Raw genomic sequence first — 17,699 nt, forward strand, 5'->3', positions numbered from 1 at the left:
CTAGACTTCTTTCCCAAGGAGCCAGCCCAAGCCAAGGACTGTGTCTTTAGTAAATTCCTCGGTGGCGGAGTGAGATGGATGGGTGTACCAAAAGACATGTGGCAGGCCATTGTAAACAACTACCCTGGTCCTGCCGCCATAGTTCAGCCTCAATTCCCGCTCATAAATCAAGCCTTCGTCTCTCAAGAGATCGGCACCGCAGATTTGGAAAAAGTAGGCGGCAAATTGGCATGTCCAGTCGGCCAAAGAAGCGGACTCCACAGAGGAGAAGTCATGTCGGGGTCTACATCTCGATCATACAACGCGATGGACTTGGAGGTCAGTGTAAATCCATCCTTAAGCGCCTCTCTGCTTCGATACAAATCCTTGTACTCGTCGGTCAGGTTTTGTGGCGCCAAAGATGGCAGGACACTTAGGTAGACGCCGGTCAGCGGAGGCTCGAGCTTCTCGTCGCGTGCGCGATGGACGAGCGGGTTTACGATATGAGCTCCGGCCGATGAGCCTCCGAACACAAAGCCTTGCGAAAGATCGGCACCCAGGGCAGAGGCGTTTCTGGATAGCTATTCTTGATTAACATCAACCAGCCCACACACCCACGTTAGGAACAATCTCTCACCCATAACAGCGCGTCCCAGGCGTCCTCATAAGCGACTGGAAATTTGTTCTCGGGAGATAGCCGGTACTCCAGGCTAACAGAGATCGCGCCGTAGGTCTGTGTGGCACCGGTACATGCGGACGCTTCCATTTCCGCGTTGCCTATACGAAATCCTCCGCCATGGAGGATAATGACCAGCGGCCCTTTTTGCGCGGGAGTGCATGTGCGGCGATATACAAGCGCACGTACTGTGCTACCATCCCGGACAGGGATGGAAATTTCTTCCTCTGACACCTCCCCGTTCGTCGCTTCTAGAAGAAGGTCTGCGTCCTTTCTGAACATCTTATTCCATCTCGCGCGCGTCTCGGGCAAACTCAAGGGCGGACCCTCATAGTGGAACCTCGACTTCACGCCATCCTCCACCATCTGCTTCCGGTTTAGTACGCAATGCATCAATTGAGGACAGCGTCAAAGCAGCGAAAGGATTACCTTCGAGAACTCGGGGTCGAGGTTGGCAAACAGATGCCATGTTTCGGGATCATCGATTGACGCTGTTGCGAGCACCATGTTGGTAGTGTCGGGGGAATTTGGGATGGAACGACTAGAGTTTGTTGCAGGGCCTTTCCCGACCTGCTGCTCTTCCGAAGCGTGACGGTGTCGCCGGTGGCTTGAGCGCCCATGATAAAGGAATGGTGCTTGTCGTGGGGGTTTGCGTGAAGATCCCCCACACCCTTCGCCTGGCACTGCTCGGCTCTTCACCAAATTCCCGAGCGGAGATAACTTGCTACACCACAATTGCCGATAGGTCAAACGCCGTACCCCAAGAGGGGATGCGGGTGGACACGTGAGAGTAATCTTATCTTTTGATCTTCGAGTGGACTCGGTTAATTCACCATCCGTTGATCCTCGCAATCCTTGGTGTATGACGCTCCCAATGCCCCCTCGCCTTATTCCTTGGTTGGGAGCCGGCTGAGTGATCCGCCTTCTGGCTCCGGCAGGTCGCGCTCGCGTCGAGGATGCCAAACCTGTCGTGACAAGAAGGTCAAGTGCGACGAAGGACGTCCAACATGCGCAAGGTGCAATCGCTTGAATCGGCACTGTGACTACACGCCGAGGCCACGAAAGGCGTACACCAGGCGACCTACTTTGGCCTTACCGGCCAGACAACGCGCTGGCTCTCACACAGCGGCGGAGCAAAATAGCGAGGCACCACCTGCTGACTCTGCTACTCCTCTGCCTGTGTCGCAACCCAGGGGCCCGATTACAGAAGACTGGACTGTCTCTCCGAAATCAATAACCGCCGAGTCGCACCATATTCCCGCGCATGAGCTAGATTCACCCCCGTATTGTCCTACATCATCTTCCAGGATCTCGCGTTCACCAGCCTGCACCGTTCTTTTGTCAGAATCCGACTATGAGGCAATCCACTGTCTTCGCTTTGTCATCTCGCCTAGTGTAGACACAAAAACGCCGGAGTTTAGTGGGCCAGCTTTGATATGGACTTTGGGCCAAAGAAGTCCCATGGTTCTCCATATGGCTTGTGCCTTGGGGTCGCTACGACTGTGTCAGGAAAGCTCGCATCCTTTAACGGCCCACCGCCGCAAATTAGAGGCGGTTGAGCATTACAGCGCGGGGCTTCGGCTCTTGTCGACCGCCATCCGAGATCTTAAGCAGATGTCTGATTTGGACTTCATTCTTGCTACTCTCTGGCTCATGATTTCATTGGAGCGGACATACGGCGATGGCACTGGAGCGGGTCTCTCGACTCACCTACAAGGCGCTGCTTTGTTACTCCAAGGAAGACTAAGAAACCTCCGAAACATCGTCGCCGAGAATGGCCCTCCATTTGACGCGCAAGGGGCTGAAGTCATGCAGTCTCGTTCCGAAGAAGAACCGTGGCACATCACTTGCCTTTCAAGCCAGATGCTCATCTGGATCTCCCTGACAGATGGCGGTGCAGCTCTCCATGGGATTGAGGCTGCCCTCAACGACCTACTTGGTGAAACTATGTCGGCCCTTGCCGAGAATGAAGCCATGTCGCGACTCAGGGGATTTAATATTCTTCAAAAGCACGCAATTATGGTATACCGTGAAGTTTGGGGCGCGAGTTATCCTCAACACGAGCTCATTGAAGACCTACAGTGCAGTCAAATTTTCTGCCTCCAAGCGGAAGCAGGCCAGCTTCGCTACATGCTCTCTAAACTTGCCCCTGTTGACCAAAATTCCGACTCGAGCCTAGGTTTTGACAAGGAGACTTTGGCGTACGCCATAGAAGACGTTGGACTGAGGTATAAAGACGTCCTTATGGCCGCAAGGTTAATAGAACTACCGAAAGATGGCCCACAGAGGACATATGTGCTGAATGTCCGGATCATTGTTCCGTTCTACCATGCGGTTGTCCTCTGCTTTTACAGCCTCGTCAATTCGTCGACGGCGTTAAGTACCAAGCAAACCGCGTCATTGCGAGAGATAATGACCCTCGCCTTCCGTACTTATAGTGATCAAGGGGATCAGGCCATGCGGCGAATAGCCTGGCCTCTGTTCGTGGTGGCGCTTGAGTCCGATGACATGATTCATCGGGCTTGGGTTCTGGAGCGATTTGAAGTTCTTAGGAAGGCAGGCGAGAACTTACGCAGGGCCCATGAAGCTCTCCATACTGCATTTCCCCAGAAAAATCTACATGAAAGGCGCCTTAGGTATTCGGAACTGCTCAGACATAGCGGGATTGATCCATTTGTGATCTGAGCCCCCTGGAACGGTATGGTGTAGAAATGAATCAAGAGGCTAGCTGTCTTGGCGTGATGATGCAGATTCCGGAAATTTACCAAGAACGCCTGAATTTAGCGACCGGCTATTCTTGATATTGCAAGACGAGCAAATTCTCGAAGGAAATTTAAACTCCCCGGTGAAGAATTCTAACACATCCCAAAAATTTCGGTATTTCATGCCTATCAACGCCCAAGTTTCCGATGGGAAAAAGACATACATGAAAAGCATACGAGACAAGGAACCTAGCTTTGTACTTTGGTTATCGTGCTGTCTAGTATCGCCAAAGAAAACCTCACTGTCAACAACTGGCTATGAATTCCACCCTACAAGAGCAGACCCATCAGCATGTCCAGTAAGTACAGTGCAGCAAACGACAACGCTTCTCTCCGCTAATACCGCTTTTGTAAGTGCTCCGCTGCTGGACAAGCGATTTTCTGTCTTAAAACAATCGCTAGTTAAGCCCGAAAACAAGCAGAGGGTGATTGAGTCTTATGACAGACTTCTTAAGGTTTTGGAGAGCGAGATTGCGCTAATTGAGAAATCTGGTCCTTCTTTTGTTCCAGAAATCGACTTCAATGATATTTGCGAAAACGGTGGGTGTTCTCCCTGTCCGGTCCGGATAATGTGACAGGTAAATAACCAATCTTAGACGGTCGTCTTCCTGAGGCATTCGCCAATATTGTACGGGACCGGGGCTGCGTCATTCTACGGAATGTCGTGAACGAGGAGCAGGCCATAGCTTGGGAGGCGTCGCTGAGGGATTATGTGCATCGCCATCCCGGTGTCGGTGGTCATCCTGCTAAAAGGCCGGCGGCCTGGAATACCTTCTGGACCCCCGCACAAGTGCAGATTCGCTCGCACCCAGCAGTAATGGAGGCTATGAGCGCCGTCTCCCGGCTCTGGCATGCAGCCGATCCATCGACCCCCATTGATTTTGATAGCCAGGTGGTCTACCCCGATCGATTTCGAATCCGCTACCCCAGTGACGACGCCGACCAATTCCCGTTACCCTCGCACCTTGACAGTGGTGCAATCGAGCGATGGGAGGACGAGGAAAACCGCAAGAATTTTGCCGCTATTTTCGAGGGCAAATGGGAGGACTGGGATGGCTGGGCAGCTGACTTCCGCGGCGCGGCGAAGACCGATCTTTATCAAACCGGAATATCGTGCTCGACTTGGCGCAGCCTTCAGGGCTGGCTCTCGCTCTCTCATACGAACACAGGCGAAGGAACTTTACGCCTCCTGCCGAGCTTGAAAACTTCTGTTGCCTATATCATGTTGCGTCCGCTTTTCCACACTGGAGAGTACAACGACTCATTGCCTACTTTCCCGGGCTCCACCCCTGGGCGCACTCAATTCTTCCCTACACCGGAACACCATCCTCACCTGGAAATTGAGAAGGCGATAGTTGGCATTCCGCCTGTGCGGCCAGGGGATTACGTCTTCTGGCATTGCGACCTGGTCCACGGCGTTGATCAGCTCAACCAAGGCAAGAATGATTCTAGTGTTTCCTACAATGCTTGCAATCCCCTGACTCCCCACAACGCGGACTCCCTCATTGGTACCCGTGCGGCATTCGCGAAGGTGGATGTGCCCGTGGATTTCATGCGGGGGCAGGGTAATAATGAAAGGGAATATGAGCATGAAGACCATGGGGCCCAGAGAGAAAACATTTTGAGTGAGGCTGGTCTGAAGGCGATGGGAATGCTACGCTTCAACGAGGACGAAGAGGGGTTGACTCCTGGGCAGAAGGAGGTGAGACGGTTGGCGAATCTGAAATTAGGACTCTAGGTTAGCCCAGCCAATTACATTAAATACGGGTTTTTTTTCTCTATTTTCCGGGCTTTCGAATGAAATGAATTTGGTTAGTCGAAGATATGGCTCAGTGACAAACAGCATGGAATAGCCGGTCGCTAAATAACCAAACTAAATAGCCGACCACATCCACATGATGGCCAAAGAGCTCCACAGTTTGTATGGTCATGCTCAATCCCAGATTCCGAACTCTTGGGAAATCAACGCCGGGAAGATTCCGACTTCTCAGTCTCAAAAAGCGGGGGAAAGATCTACACTATATATATGAGAATACTCTTTCTTTCGAGGGACCACACACCTTTTGAGATTGAGAATTGACTGTCCCATGATACCATCAACATGAACTTGAGAACAAATGTCCTTCACACGAGCGTCGTCAAAGATATGACGCTCCCTACCTTCTTTGTTTCCCTGTATTGCACTGTAGGTGATCTCGGAGACCCCAAGGATATTGAAAACAAGAAAGTTGTATAGTTCCCGTGCATCGATCTGACAGGAAAAAACGGCACAGCTTGGTGGCATTGGTTTTGGGATCGGTGAGGGTCACTGTCTTCAAGTGCATTTTTACGTACAACACTTGCTGACTGCATATAGATTACGGTTATTGGTCGGGAATGTTGGCGATGCCTCAGTTCCTTAGGGACTTTGGCGTCTACGACGTCAAGACCCAAAGCTGGGGCATCCCCTCGACCTGGCAATCTGCAGGCAGCGGGCCTCCAATTGCCGGCCTTGCCGTAGGCGCCCTTGTCGCTGGAATGGTCGGCAATATTCTCGGTCGCTTGAAAACATTTCGCCTTTCCTCTGTGATCTCTATCGTGGGTATCGTCATCCAGTGCGCATCTATGGGTTCTTACTGGCAGATTATGGTCGGGCGCATCATCAACTCATTAGCACTGGGCATCCTTGCGAACACGGTACCTGCATACCTTGCCGAGGTCTCACCCCTCTCCATCCGCGGGACGCTGGTCAACTGCTACCAGTTTTCCATCTCCATCGGCGCGATTCTGGTCAACACGACAAACTGGGGTATGCACCAACGGACAGACCAGTGGGCATACCGGTTGGTCCTCCTTCTTCAACTGATTGTGCCCGTCGTCTTCGTAATCGGATCTTTCTTCGTTCCCGAAAGCCCTCGTTGGTTGATTGGGAAAGGTCGCGATACGGATGCAGCTGGATCTTTGAGAACTCTTCGCACAGACACGTCGCCAGAGGTCATCGAACAAGAGATCCAACTGATCATGGCAGCGGAAGAAGAGAACAAGAGTCAATTTGACCAATCCTGGATCGAATGCTTCAAGTTTGTTTTTCTATTCGAACAGCCCTATTGAGTAATACTGAGAACTAGGTTATAGAGGACCCAATCTGCGTCGCACCTTGATCGCTACCGGTGTTCAGTGCCTGCAGCAAGCGCAGGGGAATTCGTTCATGGCCACCTATTCCGTGGTTTTCCTCAAATTGCTCGGCATCCAGGACGTTTACAAGATTCAGATTTTCAAGTCCCTCACCATGGCCGGTGCCTGCGGCTTTGGCTTCTACATCCCTGATCGTTTTGGTCGACGCTGGCTGCTAATCATTACCGCATTGACCTTGTTTGTCGGCATGTACACAATTTCAGGAATCGAGGCTTCTGGCCTCTCGAGCCACAAGAGCGGTCAAAGGACCGCTACCGCGTTCATATTCATCTGGGAGGCCGCGATGTCGATCGGGTGGAGTAGCTGGTGAGCCCATCACTTGAGATAGGTTAATGAAAGCCAAGACATGTTGCTGACTGGCTCCAAGCGTGTGGATTGTGACAGCTGAGGTGCCGACCCTGCAGCTCAGGGAGAAGACGATCACGATAGCCAGCTTTATCGGGTTTTGTGTCTCGATATTGATAACTTTCCTTACTCCTTTCATCCAGGATTCTGGTTACGGCAACCTGGGATCGAAGATTGGCTTCTTCTACGGTGGCTTTTCCTTTTTCGCTGCTGTATGGGCCTACTTTTTTTATCCGGAGACTGGCTTTCGTAGCCTGGAGGAGCTTGATGAGTTGTTCCAAAACAATGTATCAGTCTGGCGATTTCGCTCGTACCAGACAAGTGGCTTCGGTGCTCAATTGGCCGAAGTTGAGGATTCAGCCCATCACGGCCTCGCAGTCTCAGAAAAGCCCACGGTTGAGCAAGAAGAAAACCTGGCCTGAAAAATTGTTCCCATCGCGAACAATTTGAGATCCTGTATTGCTAGCAGTATGATGGTTGTGGCATTGGGGAGTGCATTCTGCGATCGAGCGTATTGTCTTGAGGGAAATAAGTTTACGTTTTAGACGGTTGAAGGCACTTGCCTGTAAGCGTGCCTACCGTCATTAGTAGATAGGAAATCTATATGTTGCCTAAAGAATTCCGGATCGATATTATATTTACTCCTAAGTACCGACACCTAAGACGGGTGATATCAAGCTACGGATAAAGATTACTTAGCCTAAGGTCTCTGGCGGGACGGAGGCTATAGTAGAGAAAGCTTTATGTTGCTCTTAATAATATTGTTGTACGTCCTACTTCCTCTCTCCGTAGTTATATACCACGACTAAGTTATATAAATATTTAGACTTAGAAGCAAACCGGTCGTAGTCTCTTTCCGCCTTCTTCGAATTTAGAAGATAGCGGTCTTATAGTAGCTATTCTATAATATCGATATACTTATTTCTAGGGAAAGAAGATATACTTAAATACCTCCTAGATAGAGAGATAATAGCATAGATATAATTATCTAGTATAGCTATAAAAACGGGCTCCTCTTAGACTATAAAAAACGACGCGGATTTAAATAAATAAGGTCTTATATACAGGTTTCCTACGCTCTATTTTTAATTATATAAGACTTACTTATCTTTGGTATACTAAGTAGTACGGAACCCGATTCGAACGCCGATAAATAATTATAAAGAAGGACTAGACGATAAGCATAGCCTAAGGGCTAGCTCCTAGAGAATGTTTGCTATACTATTATAGATATAGGCTATTATTAGCCCATAGCCGCTCTAGAAGTTTAGAGATCTATCTTAGGAATAATCTAAGCTTCTACCTCTTTAATATTAAGGAAGAGAAGGGAATAAATATAAAGAGGATACGCCGATGAGATCCCAGGTCCGCGTCAACCAGGGGAATCATAGACCAATCAGCAAAAGGGCAAGGAAGGCAAGTCCCACTAGGCCAAAAGGTCCACCAAGACTTCTGAATACTCAGAAGTCTTGTACGCGGTTTATATACTAATGATCCGCTCCGCGGATCTCAGTAAAATAAACAACTATTTTCTTCTACTCAAAATTCGGGCCAATCAGCTAATACAGTTACAGTGCCTTACATAATCGCCCTACCTACCCCTACCCAGAACTATTCCTCGAGGCCTCATTCAAGATCGGATCTTGAAGATCCTTTTTGTGCAAACACGACAAACCGGGCAGCACGCGTGCTACCTTTACTCACAATGATAAGCAAGGTAGGAAGGGACACCTTATTCTGTCCAACGGCTCCAGTTGATATGGACTTCTGTTGATCGTTCACTTACCATGCCTTCCCAAAGCCGATCTAGGTATTATCGCTGGCTACTTTACTTAACCATGTGATACCAGCACCCGCGCCGCTTTTCCTAGGCGGCTATTGCTGTCCTCTGATTGGTGAGTACATATATGACGATAAACTTCATAATGCAGCGAGACCGCCGTTTAGTTCATCTTTCCACGGTCATAGAAGCACCAATTACTTAAGAGGCGGTGATATGCGGCAAAAGTATGCCATGACAGTATATGTCACGATGTGTAATGTCAAACCTCGATTGCTAGCATTGGGATAGACCATCTCTGTTTGCCTGTCACGACAACATCGGAGAGGGTGGGAATCACCCAGCTGGAGGGATCTTCGAAAGTCGGACTAAGACTGAGCTATTTATAGTGTGCCATGAATGCAATTGATTGACTACTTGCAGATTTCTAACCCTAATTTTGTAATTCCCTCTTCCTTGTTGACATTATACTCATACGGGTTGGGTTGTACAGTAGAATATCGTCTTCAAGTCAACTTCTCCTGGGCGTACCTCAAAAGCCTACTAAACATTTGACAACCTTATACTTCGCCAAGGCGTGGACAGAGTTCGGAAAATGTTGATGCAGGCCTGTCACTGGAATCTGGCTAGTCCTAGTGGTTCAACTTACTTGATGTGGCTTGAGCGGAAGATATTCTTATCAGGCACGGGTGTGTATATCCGAAAAATTGTACGGAGTAAATAGAAAGGATTTGAAAAGGTACTTATCCCGAAGTGGGACTGCTAGTGCTGTACACCTCGTCAACTCATTTGGATAGCTCGATTATATTCCATACAAGTTCCGGAACTGCGAACATGTGATTTCAACCTGCCTCTATCCCATTGAAATTAGTCTGATTCCACCCGGTCAAGAACGGTTGATTACGATATGTCTAAGTTCGAGGTATTTGAGGTGCATCAAACCCAGAGTCGGACACAATTTCGAAAGGGTCTTTGTTGCAATTGTCAATTACCGATCGCGCATCGTCCATGGGCATCCAGCCTGACTCCGATTCTACGTTGAAGTCCAATTGCGGCTCACATCCGCGACGAGTAAATGCTTCTCGTCCGATGGGCGTCACTCGATAGATCGTACTCAAACCTCGGGAACGCTTTCGAGGTAAATAAGTACTCCTCTCAGGGTTGCTTATGTCTTTCCTAAACCTTGTTCGAAGCTCCCATTGCCGTTGTAAATTGACAAGGAGGTCTTTGGCGCGCCGAGCACTCTGCCAGGAGAGCGCAAACTCATCCAGTGCTCGGAAGCAGGAGCTCAAGTACATTTTGATGTCACCTTGTGAATGGGTTGGGTACTTGGTCACGGCGGCGAAAAGAAGTAAGAGGATGGCTGAAGAAGTTATTGAGACTGCCTTGACATTGATCCGGCGCAGTGTATATCGTGTTTCATAGAGAACGAGTATCTTCGAAATGGCAATGGCGGAGCTTATGCACATCTCACGAGCATGGAGATAACCTGGTCCCTTGGGCGGGTCTGGTTGTAAACCATTTTTGGACATCCATGGTCTGTGAGCGTATATGATGTTTTGATGGTATTGCATGCTTCACGTCATAGAATCAGTTAGCCGCTAGCTCATAGCCGGAGTTGAATTTATTTGACTTACTGCAGTAGCAATACATGCGGTAGATATGGCGAAGTGTAGTCGTCAAGGTTGATCTGGAGGAAAGGTGGGAGGTTGGCTTTCCACCTGCTCAGTTCGGCGACAATTTTTGCGTTAAGTTCTTGTAGCACTGGCTTTGATATCCTTGATGTGCCATATCTATTTGGAATTCTTAGCTGTTGTCTTATTCCTGGAACTTTGTTTGAAACTCACAATATATAGCCACATGGGGCCATAAGTTCACAAAGAGAGACCATCTGCTGGCTCACTGCTTCGGTACAGTCTAGCAAGCCGGCCGTCGAATTGGCGGAATTTTGCATTTCATATGGCGCCCACCTGTACTTCCCAGATTGACCCACTTGACCTTGTGGCTTACGGACGGTCACGTCCTCCATGCTGGTACGAGAGGGTCTGCCAAGATGAAACCCTAACTGACTACAAGGCCGTCAGTCTCACTTTTGCAGGAACGAGCACGTATATAACACTTACTGATCAACAGTATATGCAGCCCAAAACACCGTTCGACGAAGCTCTGCGTCTGCAGAGGTGATGTCCCGTCTAGAAACATACTCTGACATGTCGATATGCAAAGCAAGGTCAAACGCGAGTCGTATTGCCATTCCTTTCCAGCATTGTTAGTGGAACCAGCTGTATTGGGAATAAGGAAGTTCAAACTCACCACTAAATAACCACCCTCTGGTGTCTTTTCCATTTCCTATCTCATGATGACTGAGAATTACCAATGCCTGGACGGTTGCCACGCAAGGGTTATCTAATTCGAGCTCCAATAGCGACTTCACTCGAGCCCCGAGGAAGTCTATCAGAGATTTTGGGAATGTGACGAGAGCCGGGTGAAAACGAGATTCGAAGGCGCTGCCAATAGCACACCTACACAATATAGTCAGCTCATTTCAAAGTTGTTTAATGAGTCTACTTGGCACTTACATCGCATACCGTAGGGCTTCTGAATAGAACGGTGTGTCCTCCATTTCCTGCCATTTCCTTTTGGCCTCTGCATACATAGTTCGATCGACGACATGGCAAAATGGATCTTGCCAGCAAAAATAGAGATTGATGAGATGCTCCTCCAATGCTGATGGTATGTCAGGGTCGGACCCTGAACGATCATGGTACTCCAAGGGGTAAAGTTCGTTGATGGGTCGTGACTCTGGCTCTTCTGATTCTAGCACCCCCGTCAAGTTGAATGTTGATGTTGGGCCACAGAAATGCGTTTTGCCCCCAGGTCCGATTCTGAGGGTACCCACTCGGTCGGAGATCTCGTCAATAAGACTTTCAATATCCCCTGTGCTTCCCGTTTCCTCCACGAGCGTCTCATCGTCATCGTGCGCTATTGGATCGGGGAAGTTGACGAATTCTTCCTGTTCAATACCACTTGCACCCTGGGACCAGCCAAAGAGATGTTGCGCACCAATGGCGGTAGGGTTGATGCATGTCATAAATCCAAGATCCAAGTCCAAAGAGCTGAGAATGCTTTTTGGGCTGTCCTGGACAATATTTTGTGCATCCTCACTGAATAAAAAATTGAAAGGCATATTCTGGGTGGGTGATAGGGTGTTGGATACGGTGTGAACATCTGCCTCGAGTCCTCCCTCGGGAAATGTATCAGTGCTAGAATCTACTGACCCGGAAGTTGTGGCTGCCACGAGATTCTGCGACACGTCAGGTAAACACCTATCACTATCCCCAGGCATTTTGGAACCTTTATTGGCCTCTGGCTCGTTTGGGAGCGATGGCATGGACTTTGTCTCGTCATTAAGTCCAAGACTTTCCAATATCTTCTTCAACGCTTGATCCTTCTCGAGCGGCAGTTGCGGAGGTTGTAGTCCATTTTCAGTTATAAACTGACATAGCTGGTCAACTCTGTTGGTCAAGAGCTCAATGGCAACCCGTAATGGTAGCCTAGACGATGCAAATGACCCGTTCAGTAACGATTCGATCTTGATTGCCTCAAACTTGCTTACTTTCGTTTGTCAATAGCCAGGTAACGGCATTCCCGGTTTCTGTTCACGCATGTGGAACACGCTGGCTCCATTCCATCACACTAACATTAGTTAGCATCCGGATCTCAAGCCGATGGACCATGCACTAGGTGCAATGCTACCTTGACTTTGCTCTCACGGCAGGAGACACATGCCATCGTGGCATGCTTCCTCTTGACTGGAAGCCTGATCGGCCGCATCGTCAGCGTTGTACCCGTCAAGAGATGATCAGCAGTTGTTGTTCATTGCAATGCATGGAAGAAGATTGTTGTAAAAAAATAAAACCCGGGAATCGGGGAACTTGCTGTATTCGGGGTGGCGGGGGATCCTCGTGGGGTTGGAGGGGTGTACATCACAACCCGTCCGATTGCGGGGGAAGATGCCAAGGGTCAGCGAATCCGGGGTTTGCTCATTGGATGACGTGCGTGGTTTAGGTTTCGGCCTAACTAAATTATGTCTAGTTGGAGGTTGACTAGGTTGGCTGAGCCCGCCAATCGGCCATAAAGCCGTGATTTCCAGCCGAGTCCAACCTTCCGGCAAATTGTCACCGACCCGGGGAATGCGGAGACGAGGCGCCCTCCACAAATGCCTCTCCCCGGAGCCACAAAGTGTTAGCCTTGGCAGTGTCTGTTTCGCCCTCGTCGCTGCTGGCCTTCGCTATGGTGGACCAGACAATAAAGGAATGTCGATTCTCGCTGTCGTCTTCATTTTCGTGTATTACGTCTTCTACGGTATGTCCCTCCTCTCAATCCCTTATATGTATCCAGCGGGAATCAACTCCCAGAAAATGCGCAACATCGGCACATCCTTTGCTACAACTGTCAACTGGCTTTTCGTCTACGTGGTTGTCGTCGCCACTCCTACCGCCATCGCCAACATCCAGTGGAAGTACTACATGCTTTATGCCATTTTCAACTTTTGCTTCATCCCCGTCATCTGGTGGTTCTATATTGAGACTGCGAATCTCTCTTTGGAACAGGTCGACCGTCTGTTTGAAATCAAAAATGAAGGTGGAAACGACATGAGTTGGTCTGAAGCTACCAGGCTAGCCCATAAGGAACGGGGAGTTGGATTGAGCATCCACCTGGAAAAAGACCACGGAAATTCCGAGCACTGTGAAGTTGTAGCATGACGGAAATTTCAACAGATTCCAGCATTGGTAAATTGCAGAATTGCCTAGCCCAGGGCCTGATGAATCCTCTAGCTCTTTGAACGGCTGGGCCACCTGCGCGTCCTAAACTTCTATGTTTCCAGTGCTCCATAGACCTAGATAGATCAGGAACCACTTAGATTGAAATATTAAGATTGCCTTGTTATAATTCTTTTTTCTCTAGCTTTATTCCTCTTCTGGTCTTGTTCTTTGAGTCTTGGACATCGCTTCGTGCCTCACAAGGGCAAAATGTAGATCTCATATAGATCAAGGGCTGCCTTGCATCCAGCAGAATATTTAATTTAAAGACACCCGAGGCTGTCGAATGGGAATTACTCAATTTTGACCTGAAGTCTGGATCTTCTGTATTCATTCGCGTCTTGTAGATCAATCTATCCTCAAAATTTGGATTCGGAATTCCAACCCCGAACGTACCGGTGAATCTCTGAAAACCGACTTCCGCTCCCATTTGGCCGAGAGGGGCAAAATTTCCCATTTAAATTGCGTCAATCCGAGCTCAGTTCCTGATCTCAGAATCTCCATTTTAATCATTTGGTCCTTTCGGAATGTCTCGATCAAAGCTTCGCGTCGGAATTGCGGGCCTTGGCCGTATGGGTACGCTTCTGCTGCGGACAAGTCGCACGTTGCCAGAGTCTGCTAACCAGGTTAACAGGCAAGCGTCACGCCGTGAATTTTCACCAGCTGACAGCCCGTGCGCATGTAGTTGCTGCGTGTACACCGGATGAGGAGGAACGCAAATGGGCAGCCGAACATCTCGAGGGGGTGAAGATCTATAGAGACTATGACGAGATGCTCAACGAAGAGTTGGATGCTGTGGTAGTTGCTAGCATAACTGCCGTACATGCAGAGCAAGCAATCAAGGCAATCAACAAGGGCTATCATGTCCTCTGCGAAAAGCCTCTGAGCATCGACATTGAAATTGTAGGACTCCGATCAATTGACCTCTGTGTTCTCAGTATACTCACCACTTTACATTAACAGGCCCAATCTGTTGTTGATGCCTATGAGAAATCCCTACAGACTCATCCTAGCCAAAAAGTCATGTGTGGGTTCTCTCGTCGTTTCGATGCTTCGTACCGTGAAGCCCATGCAAGGATCGCCAACAACGAATTTGGTCTGCCTATCATCTTCCGCTCCCAAACTGCTGATCTATACGACTCATCGGGGTTCTTCGTGGAATATGCCAAAACCAGTGGCGGAATCTTCGTCGATTGTTCTATCCACGACATTGATCTCATGTTGTGGTTCTTTGGAGAAGATACCAAGATCAAAAGTTTGCAATCGGTGGGCGTCACTGCCGTTCACCCAGATCTCCAGGCGAGCAATGACCGAGATAACGCACTCGCAACCGTTGAGTTCGAGGGTGGAAAGATTGCTGCTCTGTACTGCTCTCGTATGATGGCGGCGGGACAGGAAGACATTACTGAACTTATTTGTGAGAGAGGCATGGTGAAGGTCAATTCACAGCCGAGGAAGAATCATGTTGAAATCCATGACTCACTTGGTGCTAGGCGTCAGCTTCCACAGCATTACTATGAGCGCTTCAGGGAAGCTTTTGTTACCGAGGCCCATGAATTCACTGAGTGCTGCTTAGAAAACACCACCCCGCCGATTACCCTCCAAAGCTCAGTCAAGGCAGTCGCTATTGGGCAGGCATTGCAACGAAGTATGATCAGTGGTGAGAAGATCTTCTTCGATGAAAGGAGTGTCAAGAACTAGTCAAGACTTAAGATACTAGTTCAATCTTATCGTTGTTGTTCAGTGTCTGATTTAAGATAGACTAGAGGTTCCAGAATGAAGAGTACTCTAATTTAACCAATGTACTGTATACCTGATTCACAACATTGAAAAACCTGTCTGGCTGAGAAATAGAAGAAAGTGAAGCTTCTTTGAGGTTTTCATTTCAGGAGTGCACACTTACTTTTATGGGATTTCTGTAACATGGCATCGTTTTCAACTGTGTCATCTCCTCGACCTGGTTAATTAACGCCAGTGGATCGTGACGATGCAGCTCAATACGGAAACAAATTTCCATCATTAGGGATGGTTATGATTTTTAAGAATCGTCGGTTTCCTAAGTCCGACGGAAGTCGCAAACCGATTCATACGAGATTCACCTCTGTACTCCAGCAGATGACGACACGGATAACTGTCTCCGGTCAAGCAACATCAGATGCATTCCCCGTACAAAGTTTTAAAAACCCCTCCAGACTCATTTCCTGGTGAACCTTTTCTGAATAACTTTTTCCTACCAAAAGACTTGTCCTTACTCGCAATTGATTCACCATGGTAGCCACCGTTCTTCAACCCATGCCTACAAGCATTGAGGCAACATCCGACAGCGTTGACGCGGTTAACGTTCTGAAGACGAGCAAGGGTCTTCATGACAAATCTGAATTTGACCAAGCCAAAGACAAAACCACCTTCCGCCAATTCAATGATGCTTGTGACCGTGTCAAGAACTTTTACGCTCAGCAGCACACCTTACAAACCGTGGCCTACAATCTGAAGGCTCGGAATGACTTTCATAATAAGTCTCGTGCCCACATGACCGTCTGGGAAGCTATGGAGAAGCTCAATACCTTTATCGACGAGTGTGACCCCGATACCCAGGAGTCCCAGATGACCCATCTGCTTCAATCTGCCGAAGCGATCCGGAAGGAGGGAAAGCCGAGATGGATGCAGCTTGTCGGGCTGATCCACGATCTGGGTAAACTTCTTTTCTTCTTCGGGGCACAGGGACAGTGGGATGTTGTCGGTGATACGTTCCCTGTTGGATGTGCCTTCGACGATAGAATTATCTTTGGCACAGAGTCTTTTAAGAAGAACGAGGACTTCAACAACCCGATATACAGCACCAAGTTTGGTATCTATTCCCCAGGCTGTGGATTAGATAACGTCATGCTCTCTTGGGGTCATGATGAATATCTTTACCACATTGTCAGGGACCAGTCAACTATTCCAGATGAAGGTCTTGCCATGATTCGCTACCACTCGTTCTATCCCTGGCATCGCGAGGACGCCTATCACGAGTTGATGAACGAACATGACAAAAAGATGCTGAAGGCGGTGCGTGCCTTCAACCCGTATGATCTCTATAGCAAGAGTGATGAGGTCCCAGACCCCGAGAAGTTGAAGGTGAGATCCTGTTGGTGCTCTAACACTTTCAATCTATATTTTACTAACAATATCTGTACTAGCCCTACTACCTGGAGCTCATTGATGAGTACTTCCCAACAAAGGTTCTACGGTGGTAATCTGCCTGTCCTAGCTTTTCACTATGTTTGCTCCTAAAGCAACACAAGGACAGATGGAAGATCTCTTGACTGTCTTTCACCCTTTGTAAACAAATTGTTCCAGAATAACCTTCATATTCTCTCTTTGGTATTAGAAATGGATTGTTCAATAGCTATCATTGATTTGTAGCCATACAGACGACAACAATGAATTGTAAACCAAATATATCTGATACTCTTTGCAGAAAAGTGAGACAGGATGATAAGTCTCTAAAATAGTAGGATAGGAACAATATACATCGTAGTTAGCCCTCAAAGTGACCGACACCATTCCCTACTAATAGCTTTCAGACTGTAATTTATTCTACAGTGATCGGGTAACCAAGGTACAATCATTGTAATCAGTAGCAGTATATCAGCAACTAGAGATCTGAAACGCTATCTTCACCGCTATGCCTTCAAATATGATGTTATGAATTTCGTTATGGGAACAGGTGGAAAGGGCAACGCACCATTACTTATCATATCTGTTGGAAATAGCTTATTTCTAAATGCCCAAGAAACGCCCTGAAGTAGCCTGGTGTAGTAAGGGGGATAAAATGTTATAGTAAACAGAGCATTCAAATGAAACGTCATTGGATTCAATCACATCTCCGCGTTTCATAATTTGCGGAGATCGAATCCCGGAAGTCCTTCAAGTGGCGGGATCTCCGAACGGACATCCATCCATCGGAAGTTTCACCGGGAACCCCGCGTCAAATAAACCAGGGTGCAATTTTAAGGTTCAGAGCCCTCTTTTTGTAATAGGAAGGGGCTTTAATATCCGATGTCTTCGTAGATTCATTCTTTGGCATAGCTGGCCCCCATATAGGAATTCGAGGGATAGCAGGAAAGTTGGTCGAAAGCAAATCCATCATTGATTCAAAACTTGTAATTCACTCC

At 48.3% G+C, this 17,699-nt stretch overlaps 7 protein-coding genes across 7 annotated transcripts; 5 read left to right on the forward strand and 2 right to left on the reverse strand.

Annotated features, from left to right (window-relative positions):
* On the reverse strand, positions 1-1,162 carry N7458_002718 (uncharacterized protein; the record flags this gene model as incomplete). Its single annotated transcript, XM_056906101.1, is given in 4 exon segments — positions 1-283; positions 301-560; positions 617-1,021; positions 1,085-1,162. The coding sequence occupies 4 exon segments, from the start codon at positions 1,160-1,162 to the stop codon at positions 1-3; spliced, it is 1,026 nt and encodes a 341-aa protein (XP_056770208.1).
* A 966-nt stretch (positions 1,163-2,128) lies between these two features.
* Positions 2,129-3,340, forward strand: N7458_002719 (uncharacterized protein; the record flags this gene model as incomplete). Its single annotated transcript, XM_056906102.1, has 1 exon — positions 2,129-3,340. The coding sequence occupies one exon, from the start codon at positions 2,129-2,131 to the stop codon at positions 3,338-3,340; it is 1,212 nt and encodes a 403-aa protein (XP_056770209.1).
* A 369-nt stretch (positions 3,341-3,709) lies between these two features.
* N7458_002720 (uncharacterized protein) lies at positions 3,710-7,358 on the forward strand (the record flags this gene model as incomplete). Its single annotated transcript, XM_056906103.1, has 7 exons — positions 3,710-3,716; positions 3,820-3,957; positions 4,014-5,119; positions 5,676-5,715; positions 5,774-6,476; positions 6,532-6,897; positions 6,959-7,358. 7 exons carry the CDS (start codon positions 3,710-3,712, stop codon positions 7,356-7,358), a joined length of 2,760 nt encoding a protein of 919 aa, XP_056770210.1.
* Positions 7,359-9,627: 2,269 nt separating this feature from the next.
* N7458_002721 (uncharacterized protein) lies at positions 9,628-12,550 on the reverse strand (the record flags this gene model as incomplete). Its single annotated transcript, XM_056906104.1, has 8 exons — positions 9,628-10,291; positions 10,354-10,509; positions 10,564-10,785; positions 10,840-10,972; positions 11,030-11,238; positions 11,296-12,270; positions 12,333-12,412; positions 12,473-12,550. The coding sequence occupies 8 exons, from the start codon at positions 12,548-12,550 to the stop codon at positions 9,628-9,630; spliced, it is 2,517 nt and encodes an 838-aa protein (XP_056770211.1).
* Positions 12,551-12,909: 359 nt separating this feature from the next.
* N7458_002722 (uncharacterized protein) lies at positions 12,910-13,482 on the forward strand (the record flags this gene model as incomplete). Its single annotated transcript, XM_056906105.1, has 1 exon — positions 12,910-13,482. One exon carries the CDS (start codon positions 12,910-12,912, stop codon positions 13,480-13,482), a length of 573 nt encoding a protein of 190 aa, XP_056770212.1.
* Positions 13,483-14,066: 584 nt separating this feature from the next.
* On the forward strand, positions 14,067-15,240 carry N7458_002723 (NAD(P)-binding protein; the record flags this gene model as incomplete). Its single annotated transcript, XM_056906106.1, has 3 exons — positions 14,067-14,115; positions 14,174-14,442; positions 14,503-15,240. The coding sequence occupies 3 exons, from the start codon at positions 14,067-14,069 to the stop codon at positions 15,238-15,240; spliced, it is 1,056 nt and encodes a 351-aa protein (XP_056770213.1).
* Positions 15,241-15,807: 567 nt separating this feature from the next.
* On the forward strand, positions 15,808-16,778 carry N7458_002724 (inositol oxygenase; the record flags this gene model as incomplete). Its single annotated transcript, XM_056906107.1, has 2 exons — positions 15,808-16,659; positions 16,722-16,778. The coding sequence occupies 2 exons, from the start codon at positions 15,808-15,810 to the stop codon at positions 16,776-16,778; spliced, it is 909 nt and encodes a 302-aa protein (XP_056770214.1).
* Positions 16,779-17,699: the final 921 nt, after the last annotated feature.

Source organism: Penicillium daleae (genome assembly GCF_028827525.1).
Source record: "Penicillium daleae strain IBT 16125 chromosome Unknown utg000002l_segment0_segment0, whole genome shotgun sequence".
Classification (NCBI taxonomy): Eukaryota; Fungi; Ascomycota; class Eurotiomycetes; order Eurotiales; family Aspergillaceae; genus Penicillium; species Penicillium daleae.